Source organism: Ylistrum balloti, unplaced genomic scaffold (assembly GCF_031769215.1).
Source record: "Ylistrum balloti isolate Yb309-2 unplaced genomic scaffold, AGI_CSIRO_Ybal_v1 Utg372148, whole genome shotgun sequence".
Lineage (NCBI taxonomy): Eukaryota > Metazoa > Mollusca > Bivalvia > Pectinida > Pectinidae > Ylistrum > Ylistrum balloti.
In genome coordinates this window covers 15819-32289 of record NW_026783022.1, presented here as the reverse complement: position 1 = coordinate 32289, position 16471 = coordinate 15819, and the positions used below count along the sequence as shown (strand labels likewise).

General features: G+C 36.0%; 1 protein-coding gene across 1 annotated transcript; it reads right to left on the bottom strand.

Annotated features, from left to right (window-relative positions):
• Positions 1–3768: 3768 nt before the first annotated feature.
• LOC132564299 (hepatitis A virus cellular receptor 1-like) lies at positions 3769–6826 on the bottom strand. Its single transcript, XM_060228971.1, has 2 exons — positions 6709–6826; positions 3769–4430 (listed from the first exon to the last, which is right to left on the bottom strand). Exons 1-2 carry the CDS (start codon positions 6824–6826, stop codon positions 3769–3771), a joined length of 780 nt encoding a protein of 259 aa, XP_060084954.1.
• Between the last annotated feature and the right edge of the window lie 9645 nt (positions 6827–16471).

Here is a 16471-nt window from a genome sequence, read left to right as displayed (position 1 = left end):
TCGGAGTAAACCAGCTTGTGGAGTAATGCATTCTATGTACAATACTAGGTTTTCAAAGGAATTAGAGCTAAAACTACCAAGAATAATTGTTGCTTTCCTTAAAACCTACACGAATTTGTAAATCAATGTCTCTGGTTTAGTACTTTAATGTTACCCGAGTTGATTTCATTTTCCCGATATTTTGTGTCCTGAGTAGTGGACATCAGCCCTGCGACTTTTCCTGATGTAATTTTACATTACCAACTTTTTGCAAAAAAGCAAACAAAATCTATCAAATAGTAATTTAATATGCCAGTTTCAAATTTGGTGCCTCCTGCAACATTTTTAATTTCAAGAATACTTACAGCTATTACACTAAAACAATGTGTTATATGTACCACGCCTCGTAATCCCCGGTACCCCTTAAAGATAAGTCCAGCCTTCAGACACCCCATATAGCGTGTTCCAGCTGATCCCCTACCTACCTCTCTGCCCTGGAACCTAACTGCTTCATCTAACGACATCAGTGTAACGACATCAGTTGTGGTGAGCAAAACTGATGTCACAGACGATACCTGGAACACGGAAGGAGTCGCTGAGAGGGAAAACTGTCAATCAACTAATAAAAGCTGTATACTATTGTGATGATCATCATCCTGTCCAAGGGACTTTATTCTTCAGTTTTTCCGATTATTTTTTACAGATCACAATATTTTAACAACTCATATTTAAGATATAAATCTGACAACGAAATAAATTCAGTTTAACATTTAACCACGGACATGAATAGCTGGGGAATCCTTTTGCGTCATCTCGTTGCCCGAGATTTCATGTGATTTGAAACATTTTGACAAAATGCAGGATCACGGAAATACCGTGGTTCCTATTCCTTCCTTTGCTGTAGAACTGACGACATGTGAGTTCATCATACATTTAGTGTTTTACGTTAATCAAAAGTGTTCCTATAAGTTTAATCCAACTTTCATTAGCAAGGGAGGCTTAATTTAAATTGCTCGGCAATTTTGCAAGTGATAAATTCAGGTCACCGTCTAGCTAATAACATCAGTTGTGCTGGACCATATAAATAAAATTCCTTTTATCCTGCAACTGGCACTACTGTTGTCGGAATACATCTGCCACATATATTTTGCTGTATTCGGCAGTGACGGAAGACAGCTGTACTTTAACACGTGCGGTAATTCGACAGAATGACTCCCTGAATTTACTTAAATATTACGTTTAGAAGTATAATCATTTGTTAAAATAAGCGATGTCACATCTTGTACTGAACAAATTGATTTATGAAAATTCATAAAATCGCTGTCACCAGTATATCCGATGAAGTTTTGGAACTATGTTTTCGTGCGGAGCAATTACTTTGGCGTCCGTCATCAGACAAAATTCAGCGTAACGTCAACGTCAGGTAAACACAGATAGAACAACAAAACTGTTTAAGTTTCAACAGTCTGATTTCAATCAGTTTTGCAAGATATATACATGTACATGCAGTCACTTTTGTCTTTCTTCATCCTTGCCAAAATATAGCTTATATTTTCAGACACTGACTATGTATTCTCTATGAATCTACTGTTCTACGAGAAGTATTTCGCTCAATAAGCCTCTCTTGCATCGATCCATTGCATTTGATAATGCAGTTTTATTGATATGAAAATCGTCTAAAATCGACATTTCTCCTAAATGCTGGTCGACCAGGCCGATTGCGCGAGAGTTCACAAATTCACTATACATAAATAATTAGATATAGATATATATCATTTTGCGCAGACAGAAACTCTTTGATATTTAATCTTATGTTAAGATTTGGGACGATTTTTTCCCGTTACCGGATATTTAACCACCTTAAAATAGCCCTAAATCTGTCGTTGTAATAAGATGGTGGCCTCCCTTTTCTAAGTCCGCGGTTTAACTTGACAAGTTGGAGAAGAATTTCTTTTTGGTTCTTCATAATACTGATGCATGTATATACCTTATAATAGAAAAACTAGTTCTAAATATTCAACCCCATGGAAAGTGTGTGGTTCGTCTTTCTCTCCTTATTGTGATCATTAGAAGGATAATTACTTATTGGGGCGGCGACTTTGAAGTGCAATGTTTGCCCATTGTGTAAAACTGGCTCTGCGAAATTAACAATATTTCAATGTCAATGAAAATAACAAACAAGTTTTTAAAAAGTCAGTAGGCAATATGGGCGTCATTCAAAAAAATTATCGCGTCCTGAAGATTGCTAAATATCATTCAAATGATGAAGATATCGGCTTCAGTTGTATTTTTGAAACAGTCAAACAAATCATAGGTATCGACACTAATGCTAGCATGACGAAATAAATTGAAATAAGGTGTACAGAAAAAAACACATTGCTTGGATTGACATAAAAACAGAAGATGTGTGCCCTTTAGGGTGTCCAACTTCAAAAATTTCATCGTTTACTGGAAAATGGTGTTGTGAGTCCGGTAGATTCTATAGATAACCCTATAAATAAATAAAGCATTAAATACCACGTGTTTTAATGGCATTTTTCTGTTGAAGTCATGAACACATTATGTACAGTGTAACAATCTTGAGTAAAGGAACAGTTTGAAAACCTAGCTGCTTACTTTTGCATAACAAAACACGCAACAAACAGTCTTTCTCACAAGGTGTAATAATATCGGCAAAATTGTTTGACAGTCGAACGAAAAAAAAATAAATTTGTGAATAATTGATTTCAACCTGAAAATTATTCAATAGAGCTTGGTCTTTAATAAAATTTTGTGAGTAAGAACAATTCTAGAAAATCGGCCTTCACAGATTTTGTATTATGTATTTGGTTTAAGTATTCCATCGTACTTGTTTAAAGTGTTTTTGTAGTTAAAGTTCAGTCGGAATACAAATCTTAAACTGCATCCATTCTGAATTAGAATAAAATTGTACATATGTAGAATAAAAATTTAAGATACATGTATCAGTACAATAGCAATTTTACTGATTTCCATTGATGAAACTTCTTAGTAACTGTTCTTCTTAGAAATTAGGAGACGTTGCGATTTTTCAAATTATTATTCCCAAAATAAAAACACTGAAATTTATTAATTCCTGATAAAATAAACCGATCCCAATTTAATTTGGAGTCCAGGAGAAACAGGAGAGTATGTCTGAAGATGACCTTGGCATGACCTTGCCAGGAAGTCATAGAAAACGGTAACACATGAACTGTCTACAGAACACATGGCTAAACAGGATGGCAACGTAACATCCAACCGATAGAGGGCGACAGCTGTGTTAATGACACGATCATGCATATGTGCTATCCACATCCCGGAAAGTTCTGGAAAAAATAGACGGCATACGATCAAAGCTTGTACAAAATGGTAAATGGCACCTTTTCATAATTCAGTTTGATGCAGTAGTGTCAAACAAATAATTAACCTGCGTTAATCAGCTATTTCGTCAGTAACACTAAGGGCCTAAATTTTGAAGCCTATAAGGCGACTGAGGAAAATCCAACGTGACCGAAAGAAAAGTCGATATTCAGATGGGGAGGTGCAACAGCCACTTAAATCGTTCTTTTCATATATCAGAAATGTTTGAACAGCGTCAAGTACATGTGTATGAACAAACCTTGAACATAAGACGAACTAGTGGGAGAGGCAATACCAATACACAAAGCCGTACGTGTTCTTACTTATAATCATGATGTGCCTTATCTGGAAACATTGTAATATTCCAATCTTTGTTTAGAAAAAAGCAAATATTTAGAGAAATCTTCAAGTAAAGCTCATTAGTGAAGACTATGAAGTGGTCTTACCACGTGATGGCAGAACCGTAGAGATTTCTGTCGTAGTTGTAATATACTTTGTTGTCATTTCTGGTATGGTAGTTGTCGTTCCCTGTGTTGTAGTTTGAAGTGCTGTGGTTGCTGTTGCCTGAGTCGTAGTTGTCGTTTTTGGAGTTGTAGTTGTCGTTTCCGATGTCGTACTTGTCGTTTCCGGTGTTGTAGTTGTCGTTTCCAGCGTTGTTGTTGTCGTTTTCGGTATTGTTGTTGTCATTTCCGGTGTTGTAGATGTCGTTTCCAGCGTTGTTGTTGTCGTTTTCGGTATTGTTGTTGTCGTTTCCAGCGCTGTTGTTGTCGTTTTCGGTATTGTTGTTGTCGTTTCCGGTGTTGTAGTTGTCGTTTCCAGCGTTGTTGTTGTCGGTTCCTGTGTCATAGTTGTCGTTTCCAGCGTTGTTGTTGTCGTTTCCGGTGTTGTTTTTGTCGTTTCCAGCGTTGTAGTTGTCGTTTCCTGTGTCGTAGTTGTCGGTTCCAGCGTCGTAGTTGTCGTTTCCGGTGTTGTAGTTGTCGGTTCCTGTGTCGTAGTTGTCGTTTCCGGTGTTGTTGTTGTCGTTTCCGGTGTCGTAGTTGTCGTTTCCGGTGTTGATGTTGTCGTTTCCTGTGTCGTAGTTGTCGTTTCCGCTGTCAAGATTATTGAGTAACAGTATGTGATTTTACATTAGGACTCAAGATATCGTTATAAAAGAATAATGGTAGTTATGGATGTTTCGTTTCGCAATTGACTATTTTTAAGTCTAACCAGTAAAACATTTTAGGAGATGTTCATTAAGATATGGTTAGTGGTCCAACGACCATGTACCCTAACTATACTCACGCTCGCATTTCTTTACGTAATAATCATAGTTGTTTGAACCCTGTGTTGAAACAAGGCATGTGTGACGTAGACAGCGATTGGTTATTGAATTGTGAGATAATGCAATGCACGCGGTTTCCATCAGGCAATTGTCCCTGCAGACATTTAGGTCGACCACAAGCATCATTGAAGAATCGGTGGAACAAGTCCCTTTGACTAGATATTGAGGTGGGTCGTAATAACATCCGGCTGTGTAGAAAATGAAAAAATCGATGAAATTAAATTCATCATCAAAAATTTGTTTTATGTATACTCAGGTAGTAATCTGTGTTGTGAAAGTAACACGATTTGATTATGGAATAACGGTAACATAATTTGAAATAACACATCTTCTGTATAAAATCTTAAATAGAAACCCTTTATTTCTTATCGCAAATGGGTCTTCGTACACCAAAGGATCAAGATATGCAAACCTTGTAAAACGTACACTCACCAATACAAATATATATTTGTTCAACTGATTTTTGGATCAGTATAACATAATAAAAGTAATTCAGTATTCTATCAAAAAATCTGTTATAAAGATGACAAAATCGTAAGACGGTTTCGAATGATATTAAACAGCCGAGAGTCGATCTAGTCATTTCTTAATACTAGAACGGCTTCACATGCGCCATATTACACATCACGTTACCAATAACACGGAGACTTCGATTTCCAACTTGTGTGAAGATAATCATTGTTTCCTGTTGTCTTGGCTACCTTTGATTGTCCAGATCGACTTTCAGTCGAAATACAGTGAACAATGAAATACCAGTATTGAAAATGTACACAAATTGATCATAATCATAGAAAAGTGTAAAGATATGTTGTATGACCACATTGAAATCGTTTATAAATTAATTGATCTTTCCGTAATTTATTGCATAAACCAGCCTTGGCGACAGAGGATGAATCCGCTTTTAAACGAATTGGATATACGGATGACATGAAATTAATTGTCAATAAAGTTGACGCCATTTGTCCTGAAAGCTTTGCAATCATAAACGGCAAAAACGGTGTCCATAATCCGTCCCTCTTGTGTACTCTTGTGTATTACTCTCTTTAGTAAGTGACAAGAATCCAGCCGTATTATAATCTTGGCTAATACTAGGGTCCTTATCTGTCGTTTTAATTAATTAATTAATGCTTCCGTAAACATTTTACCATTTTTGACTTCTTCTGAAAAATCCCAAAACCTATTTTATTGTAATTTGGCATTACTCAAATATGGTAGAATCAAATACTCTTCGTGGATTGAAGGTTTTAGAGTGCTTCACCAAAATTGTAAATTTCATGACACCAGAGTCTCACATTTCCCACTAGGGAGGGGGTCACTTTTACAATATTTTACCATATAAGTCATTATTACATCATTAAAGCTATACAATAGCGAGATGAAACTTGTTTCCATTTGTACACTCTGGTGATCGGCTAGGCTACTTGGGCTCTCATGTTTTATCGACAATTAACAGAAACAATGATAAATGGTAAATATGTAGATTTCAATTTTGAGTGAATTAACTGTTACCAGGTTCATCGACACCAATATATGATCAGATGAGAGAGAGAGAGAGAGAGAGAGAGAGAGAGAGAGAGAGAGAGAGAGAGTGTGTGTGTGTGTGTGTGTGTGTGTGTGTGTGTGTGTTTGTGTTTGTGTGTGTGTGTGTGTGTGAGAGAGAGAGAGAGAGAGAGAGAGAGAGAGAGAGAGAGAGGGGGGTGAGAGAGAGAGAGTGAGAGAAAGGGAGAGAGATTATATGACGTCATAAAAATTACTTGAAAAACAGTATTTTGAAATTTAAAATATGTTGATTGATTTGATAAGATGATGTGCTTGACATGTAAAAAGATTTCAGAATTAATTTCATGAGACAGAACGTCATTGCCATACCCTGACAAGTCCAAATCACTCGGCCCAGGTAAATTCATAGAGATTACGTGTTGGAAAAGGGTATTTCTTGGAACAAAATAACGACGACATTTAAAGAAAAGTGATAAACATTTTCACAAATATGATCAAATGTAAAGCCAGGTGTATCAAAAACATTTATCCTAAATAAGTCATACTTTGGAGAGCTACAGTGGTGTTTAAGTTTGGTGTGAATACCTGGGTGAGAAGGAGGGGTGTTGAGATCATCTTTTTACGGGTATCAGTTAAGTAAGGCTGAAGGCTTGGTCGAGTCATCCAGGTTATTCCAAACAACGAAGTGTAGATGGCAAGAACGAAGTATTAGTGATAGGCAGTCGGAAAACGGCATTACTATTTCTCAAAGGCATACATGATCAATTGTTAATTTAAATTCAGTGAACTGCGAAAGTATACGTTGTAAATCAAGCAGGATATATAGATGATTGAAATCTGGATTTACCGACTTGAAAACGTATAAGAAATATAATCAAACGGTAGGAATATTGAAAAAGTAGATATCTTTGAAAATGTTAATATAATGTATTCCAAAGACGCACCTGGAATTGTGAAAGGACAGAATATAAAGATTTATTCAAATCTGTTTAACAAATGAAAAGTTTTCGACAAGAGTAGTTTTTCTTGCTATAAATATATTGATCAATCAAACATTTGAATTCTGTACACAGGATATTTGCGTTAAATAACTAATATGTAATTTAATTTTCTACAATTTACCTTTTGTTTCCCAAACACAGAACAGCAGAAAAATGTTTTGTAGCGCTAATCGTCGACAATAGTTACTTGAAATCCAGTCCTCCATGGATAAATCCCGACTCCGAACTATCACTCCACACAGGTGCAAATATGCCACAGCTTCGGTCCGTCTGTTGTTCAGTAAATGACGGCTCGGCTACAACAAAATCTATTTATGTTTTGTAGCGACACTTGTATGGAAGACTTGTGGTCAAACTCCGCCACAGCTTTATCGTCATATTTTTTTCAAACTTTAACATAGATGTTACTTTTAACACGTTTTAATTAAATATAAACAATATGATAATTATCACTGATGAATTGATGTTTTAATAAATAAAAAAACAACTTCTAGAAATTTCATTAATTATGGAGAATAAACGCAAAAAAACTAAAAGTCGTGTTTATAAAATGGTCAATATTCAACCAATACCTAAATTGAAAGTTTCAACAGCTACGATATGTAGCATAACCATGTGTTTCAACATATTTTGCCGAAGCTGTAAATCTCGTGACTTCAGAAATATAAAGCGTTTGATAATTAATGCTAAGGGTGGATTCGGATATTTCGGAGAGTCTAATTAAACTTGATTCATCACTGTTGTAATACCATGACCACGGTAAAACCTCTACATGGTCTCTAACAAGGCTTATTGTAAAGGATATACTCAACAAAAAAAGAAAGGTTAACATGTTTCCTTGGCGAATACCTGTAAATGAGTGAAAACAAAATGACGTTTGTGCAATATTAGAAAATGGTAATGTTTCACATTACAAAATCCAAGGGGGTTACCAAAATCATTCAAGCGTGAAAGTCTGTATTAGCAAGATTCAAGATTCAAGATTTTTTATTACTCTCTGACACACATACGCATGTAACAAGAGGTCATACAATATTTAAATCAGACATAACAGGAAGAGTAGATAGTACACATTAAAGTTCAACATAATCTCATATATTCAGTATCATTTCATGGGCAAATTTAGTAGTATTTTATGGACAGATTAAGTATTATTTCATGGACAAATTCAGCAATAAAATTTAAACAGATTCAGTATTATCAAGGACAGATTAAGCAATATTTCATAGAAAGATTCAATAGTATTTCATGGACAGATTCTGTGTTATCATGGACACAATCAGGATTATCATGGACACAGTCATTATTTACATGAGTAAATTTAACATTAACTATAATGAAATTAAAAAGTTACAAACACCAATTATATAACAGATTATAATTTACACATCATCGTCATCATGAACATCAATCGTCATCATCATCATCATCATCATCAGCGAAAGAGCTGCACGAGGTTTTCTGCGACTAACTTGTATCTTCGCTTGAATTTCATAAACATTCAAACTGACAACTGTTCCTTAGATCCTTAGGACTTAGAAATCACCGAATCTTGCCATCTATCAACTTTATCATTATGCCCCGGATTCACAAGTACAGAGAGAAAGGGCTGTAAGCATGATCCAGGCTGGGGAGTCGCACGGCATTTTGGTTGCAGTGTTAAGACAATTTGCCAGTTAATAAGTCGTTTAAACTAGACTGGGTCAACATCCGATCGTCCCCGAAGCGGCCGACCCCGTAAAACGACCGCCAGTGATGACCGTCGTATACGATTGATACACTTGCGCAATCGATTCGTAACCGCAGTAGAGACTACAAGGACATTGTTTGGGCGTCGTGTGTCTCCCCAAACAGTCCGCAACAGGTTGAGGGCCTACCAATTGAAAGCGCGGCGTCCCTGCACTGGACCCAATTTGTTGCGAAGTCACCGTAATAATCGGCGTAACCCGTGTTCACCGTCGTTGGGCCTTACGACAACGGAACAATGTTCTGTTTTCAGATGAGTCCAGGTTTTGTCTGCAACACGGTGACGGAAGGCGCAGAGTGTGGAGGCGACAAGGGGAGCGTTTTGCGCACTGCTGCGTCGCAGAACGGGACCGCTTTGGCGGCGGAAGTGTAATGGTTTGGGGTGGTATTTGTCGGGGGACTCGTACCAGGCTTGTTGTGTTAAATGGCAATTTAACCGGCATTCGATATTGGGACGAAATTTTAAGATCCAGTGGTTCTGCCATTCTTAAGACGCCATGGCGTTGGCGCCATTTTTCAACAGGATAACGCACGAGCACACACCAGTCGCGTCAGCAGAACTTTCTTGCAGCAGAATAACGTACAGGTGTTAGATTGACCATCTAAATCACCTGATTTGTCACCGATTGAGCATGTCTGGGACGTTCTTGGGCGACGCGTGAGAGAACGTCAAAATCAGCCGTCAAACTTGCAGGAGCTGGCCCAAGCCTTGATCGCTGAATGGAACAACATCTCTCCTCGAATTATCCGCCGGTTTACGAGTTCCATGCTACGACGCTGCAATGCTGTTTACTTCGCAAACGGTGGCCATACCAGTTACTAATGGTGTTACCTTTGAAATTGACCCCAACGTCCTTTACAGTCGAATAAAATCAACTGAACGCAATGTTTTATAATGAACCATGACTGCAGTTTTATCAGAATTGATCAATTACTTTATTCGTACATGATTGGTAAGGATTTATGAAGGGGTTAATTAATTAATCACAGAATAAAGTAGCGTTACCTTTCTTTTTTGTTTAGTATATATACCCGTCCTTTCATTTTGTATGTCAAGTAGAGCATCTGGATCCGCTGCAACGGGGCATTACCAAACAGAGACGAGGGGGGCTATCGCGCATCTATAACGAATCGACTAGAGTACATTGTTACAATTATGTGCACAATTTTTCTATAATCCTTTTACCATCTCGTCACACTATTTTCTACCTCAGTATACAAAGTACAACCGAAAACCCCGGTTTAATCCATATACTCCATTCTAGAATTGTGTATCTATTTCGACACTTTCAGGACGTTTATAGCATTTCATTAATTTTCGTATGTGTTTTCCAGTACGACTTTTCGTTTGTCGGTACACGATCTGATAACAAAATGTTGGACACATATGGCGTTCAAGCTGCTCCGTAGTGTCATCGCAATGACAAATTTAACAAAATGGAAGTCTGGTCAGCTTAGGTTAGGATTTTTTTTTTTTTTTTTTATGAATTGATTGTCAAAATACATGTGAAAATTTGTAATGTTTCACGGTGTGGTGAACACTGCTTTCTACCTTTAACCATTTCTTATCATCAAATTTCGTCCCGGAAAACCAAGAAAAATTAAATAAAAGACATTTGGTTCATAAATTAACAAGTAGCGATAGTGAATAATATCACGGACTATCATGAACAGTGTATATTATCAGTCCGTGATAATATTAATTGATAACGGCCAGCTGAGCAATCTTCAAATGAATTTCTATACTCGATGTGTTATGTACAAAGACCAGGAATTTGAGGATGAACCACAAGCATTCAGCCAAAGGATTTTTTTTCTAAATTCATATCCAATCAATTTTTTTTCTGTTTTTGTTTGTTTGTTTGCTTTTTACTTTCAGTATATTTTAAACTAACAAGGCGTTCTATCGGTATAGATTTCACATATTGGAATACTTATTGAATGTATCAATTAGTAAATTAGATCTTTTAATGGATGAAAACAACACGAAAATAGTCAATACTCTCTTAAGAGCGAATACTTTATCTACCATAAAAAGAACGCTGTGAAACGAACTTGTAGCCATTATCTGACGAATTCATATATTTTTCTTCGTGTTTATATATATATATACTATAGATTCCTTAAGACTTATCTGTAATCAATAACGCGCAGGTCGTCCGAGTTCATTTCCAATATTTTTTCCAATAAAGCCTCTATTAGATGGTCAGTACAAAGATGCTTTTTCAATATATTAACTAGTATGGTTGATGGGTGTCAGGTAGAACAATAAAGCCGCATATTAACAAGGCTACGCATCGGACATTACTGACAAACTCCACGGGAGATGCATGCAGACGTTATGGAAACTGATACACCGACACTTCATCAACAAGTGCGAATTCCGAGAAAAAAGAAACCTGAAAGCCGTTTTTAATGAAATAATCGCTGGATGGCCCTCCTCCCCATTCATCACGTGCCGATAGGTATTTAATTAAAATACCATCCCCACTTCCCTTTAAAACGGGCATTTCAGCAAATGCAAATGACGCAATGGGGACGTTTGTCAATGGGACACATTCTGGTCTCGCAGAGTTACTGCCCTTCGTTTCACTCCGTCGGAACAAAACTTGTGATGGGGCAGTTTATCTATCGCGTTTGTCCCTCTTGCATTCATGCATTCGATTTGATTTCGTTTTGTGATAAATACCTGTTAGGGATCGCTTTAAGCCAGCCCGATAATCCTTCGGTTTCAAACACTTCCGCTTGGTCTATTTTGTTGATTATTGCATGATTTCTGTATTATGTAACAAAAGTACTGATTCTGTGTTTGAAGTTGATTTTTTTTAATGTCGACCATTGTGCGCCAATAGGGCTTCGACGATGGTCCATTGTACCCAGAGGTAACTTTAGTTGCACATAATCTCCTTTTACTGGCGGTCGGAAGGCACGGTGGACAGTAACGCAAGCGCCTTTCACCTTGCCGTCCGGGGTTCGATTCCCGGAACGAACGTGAAAAGATCGGGGTCACCTGTCCCACTACGCTGGTTTCCCCCGGGTACTCCAGTTTCCTCCCACAGTATGACCCCTCAAGCGCTTACATTCGGGCCAGTAAAAGTAATTAGTATAAGTTTCAATTGCTTAATTCGCAATTGATGTAAGCTAATATTACCCCCTTTTCGATAGAAACAACAAATACTTATTATCAAAATTATGGCGTTCCTCTCAGTTTTCACCGCCTATTAATTTTATCATGTCCTGCTCCAATTCAATATGAAATATTTACGCCATTATGAAATGTCATTCCTTCTTACTTTCTAATTTCGTTTTGATGACATAACACATTATTCATGCGAAAACTAATCACAGCTATCTCATTGTTGTAATCGACATATACCCGCCACAAGAACTTGTATAATTAAATCACTTTTGTGAAGCTTCAGTCTGAGAGAAACATCTATTATAAAATCGGATGGACATGCAATTTGGATCTGATTTGATCGATGACGACTCAGAATTCAGTATTCAAAATCGGAACACAAACGATGTATTTAACAATGTATAGTACCATCAGCTCAATAAACCGATATTAATGATTACGAATTCCCAATATTTCATGGCTTTGAATCAGCACTGGTAACCACCGTTGCAACATACGGACATTGCTAACATAAAATCTATTGCGGACGGTGGATAGAATTGATCTAATGGCGACAGCATAATGTAATTGTATAAAATAGATGTAGCATGTGTTTATGGATTCGACTTAGACGCCCCAACGTCACTTTTGACACTCGGGATTGACTCCTTTTCAATTTGTATGTATGTTTGTCTAAAGCTTGTAATATTTATGATAACGGCCTTAATTATAATTACAAATTTGTGTACTGAATCAGTAGATATAGTTTGGGGGACGACATTAGTATCATTATTTCTCTAATCCATTGTGATTCCCATACAACACAAAGTACATGTACACGTAAGTGATATTTCTCTCCGTGCAAAAGTTCTTTTTGTTTTTAGTTGGCTGAGTACGTGATGCATTGGGTTTCTAGGGATGTGGGAAGAGGACAACTAGTGTCGAATGGTAAGCATTCCGTCCATCTCGGCCCAACACATACATCTTATCATCTGTATGAAGGTATGAAAATATGATAAATTAACATTTCAGATTAAGCCTACGTGGCAAGGGTATGTTTATCACATACTTAGGATATATGTGTAAGGCAGTTAGGTTAAACAAATCTAGTCTCTTCCATCCCAACACTAGCGATCTCCGCAGGATGGATATAGTCATCCCACACTGGCATCAGCACACTACGATGTAGGAAGGGAGTGTAAATCAAAACAAATGACTCCAACTCCGCCTTCAGCCCGGCTATGTACCACAAAGGTGTGAACCTTGCGAACAAAGACTCTCACACTGTCTCAGTCTGATTTCCCGGAGTTACTGCCCTTTGTTTAGTTCTGTATGGGATCGCTAGCGCCGAAATTGGCTGAGAATATGATGTCTTCAGATAGAGCAGAAAGTCGATAGGGGAGTTAACCATCTATCCATTTATTTCATTTATTCTCACAACCTGATAACATAATTGTTGAGAACTCACAATATATGGTACAATAGGTTACCCGCATTGGTTATTTATTTTTTCAATAGTCAGAGAATTACACAGGTTGCCAGGCGCTGGCAATCTGCATAATTAATCAAATTATGAAAAATTATACAAACTTGTCTATTACATTATGGAGAGTGAAAGTAAAAATTTCAGTTTTGTACACATAACAGCCTTTGATTCCGATATTTAAATAGGTAATGGAAATCAAGACACACAGACTTTGTATTCCTTTCCTCTATTCGTCCGCAAGTTTCATTTGGAAATGGAGAGACCAAAATTACCTACTCTAAACTTTGATAATTATATGTGTTCTTATTGATAATTTCATAAGATATTTTTTTAGGTTTCAATTCTTTTTTAAACATCTTGTGGTTTATACATTTAGAGATGTTCGTGTTAATTTTCCAATATCACATTAAATGATTGTAGAAAACAAAACTTCTATGAAAAATATTTAAATCAATAGGGTTTTGTGATACGTTGGTAAACCCGCTTTCATCGATTTCTTAAAAGTATTTTCATGGTGAATCGTTTTCTTCAGTAGAGAATACAGTAAACATATCTATTTGGAAACACCTAACATTAGTGAAGTGCTTTCACAGCAAATCTTCAGACACTTTACATTTAGTGTATATGTACCGGTCACTGCGAATTTTAACTTTTTGATAAATATATATACGGTCATTCTTCAATAAGCTATGGATATCAACCAAGGTCTCCATTCACTATACAATAAAGTATAGATTTTTGTACAAATTTAAAATATGACATGTACACATTAATAAAATCCTATACTTAACAGTCCTTTTGTTTATTGTCTCTACACTACGAGCACAATATTCGTCAAAATTTCTTAAATTTATTTACTCTTTTGTCATCTATTAAGTAAAGCTTGATTGTTTTTATTGAATAAAAAATTTATGATAGCGTGATGTAAGAAAATTATATCGATTATGGATTTTTTTTTCGTCGTATTGTCTTGTTTGTTTAGGGTGGGAGTGAGGGCAAGGAAGTCAACTTAATCACAACAGCTAAGAACGATAATCGGTCGACAGTATTTTGGTTATTTAGGATAACTGCTTGACATGTTGATTTTTAAATAATTTTAAAGTTGAAATCATTTCTATTGGCAGTAGTTCTATCATTGATAAAGTGGTTCGCCATATCACTGTCCCTAACATGAAATTCAACAGCTGATAAACGTTGTAGAACATTCATACAGTGCGGCCGTGTCATTCAGTATCTCTTACAGATTAAACTTTTCAGCCTTTTCATTTTTTTCGCTTTTATGTACTTGAAGTATACATTTATAATTCGTTTGTTGATGTACCTTTAAAATGTCACCACCATAGCGCTTGAAGGACGCTAAGCTTTTCTACAGCCCTGCCTTCTGATTTTACAATCATGCTTAAACCATGGTCTTTTTCTAAACAAAAGTAAAGGACGACCTTACTGTATAAGTATCAGTACGTGTCTTTCTTCCAAAAGCAAACTTGGCCGTGTCAGTAATATGATTTTCTGGTTGACAAAATCTTCGTCGAGTTTGGTGTCTAGATCTACCAGCAGTCTTTACCGGCAATCAGGTGGCAAGATTGAATCATGGACTCGCGGAAATGACAGAGATTTAATTGAACAAAGTGGCAAAAAACATATCAGTGCATACGGGTCCGTTTTTTCAGCTTCCTGATAGAAACAATAAGCGGCATCTAGCAGCTTAAGTCAGATCATCACTAAGGTGACGTCATTCACTGCTCAAACCGACGGAAATGTCTCTGTTGTAATAGATAAAGTATAGACAAATATCATCAACAAACCAAGAATCCGATTTCAGTGACTGGTAAAGAGTAAATAGTTTGTAGTCTGATGTTATTATTTATACAAAACTGTGTTCTTAAAAAAATATACTGTTTGGTATTGATCTGGGACATAAAGAACATTATACATCCCTGATTTTCATGGATTGAAAGTAAAGTAATGATCAGTAATAAATTTTTCTCGTTGTTTGTTTTAGATTGGAATTTAGAGTACTTAAAAAATATTGGTGAAAAAATCAATATTGATATTAATGCAAAATCAATATATCAACATCAATTATCCATCGTTTTCCTCGAAAAACAGTCTTTCCTTATGAAATCAGTATTTCCTAAAACATTTGAAAAATATGCTTGTAATAACATCTAGTAAAGAGCAAAAATTCAATAACTGACTTAAACTAAAGTAAAACGACAATCTTTAAACTTTTCTTGGTGTACATATTTATTTGGTTTCATATTTATAAAAGAAAATTATATAAAATACTTTAATTAAGTAAATAAATCTTAAATCTGTCGGTTTCAATGAAATAAAAAAAATCGATAATAATCCTTGTTATGTCTTGATTTGATGGACTTTTCCTGGGTTTCATAACAAAATATTAGTAATCAAAGAAAGTAAAAATGTAATCGTTTTCTTTGATGTAAATAATCTTAAACCAACATCAATCGCTGATTACAAAAAAAATCAGTTAATCGATAAATTATCAGTGTCTATGGCCTAGATTATGTACAAGTCCATTGCTTTTGATGAAACTCGTTTCCTTTGATATATTTGTATCAACTAATGGATTATTTTACCCATAAAGAGAAATGTACAAACTCCATCCATAATTACATACATATCATAGAATTTACTGAATCATTCAGATTATGTTGATAATGGTTCAATTCTTAAACAGAATCACTTACTAATCCCCATATTATCTATTTCCTTTGTCACATTTTCCAAAAATAATCTAGATATCTTAAACTTACCTGTAGCATAATTCTCATCAATATTTGGATTAGTACATAATGTGACGTATCAACTCCAACAGAGCTTTCAGTCTAAGCTAGACTATCTACTATTAAAAATGTGTTAATTTTCTTTCTCCAGAGGTAGGGATTAAACACGATGTTAGTGATTGTGATGAATACGAAAAATAGACTTGT

Bases quoted from the DNA above. Each gene is read 5' to 3' on its own strand.
- LOC132564299 (XM_060228971.1), bottom strand. From the start codon at position 6,826: ATGACTCGACCAAGCCTTCAGCCTTACTTAACTGATACCCGTAAAAAG. The intron at 4,431-6,708 runs GTATGACTTATT...TAATCTTGACAG, and splicing joins CACCACTGTAGCTCTCCAAA to CGGAAACGACAACTACGACA.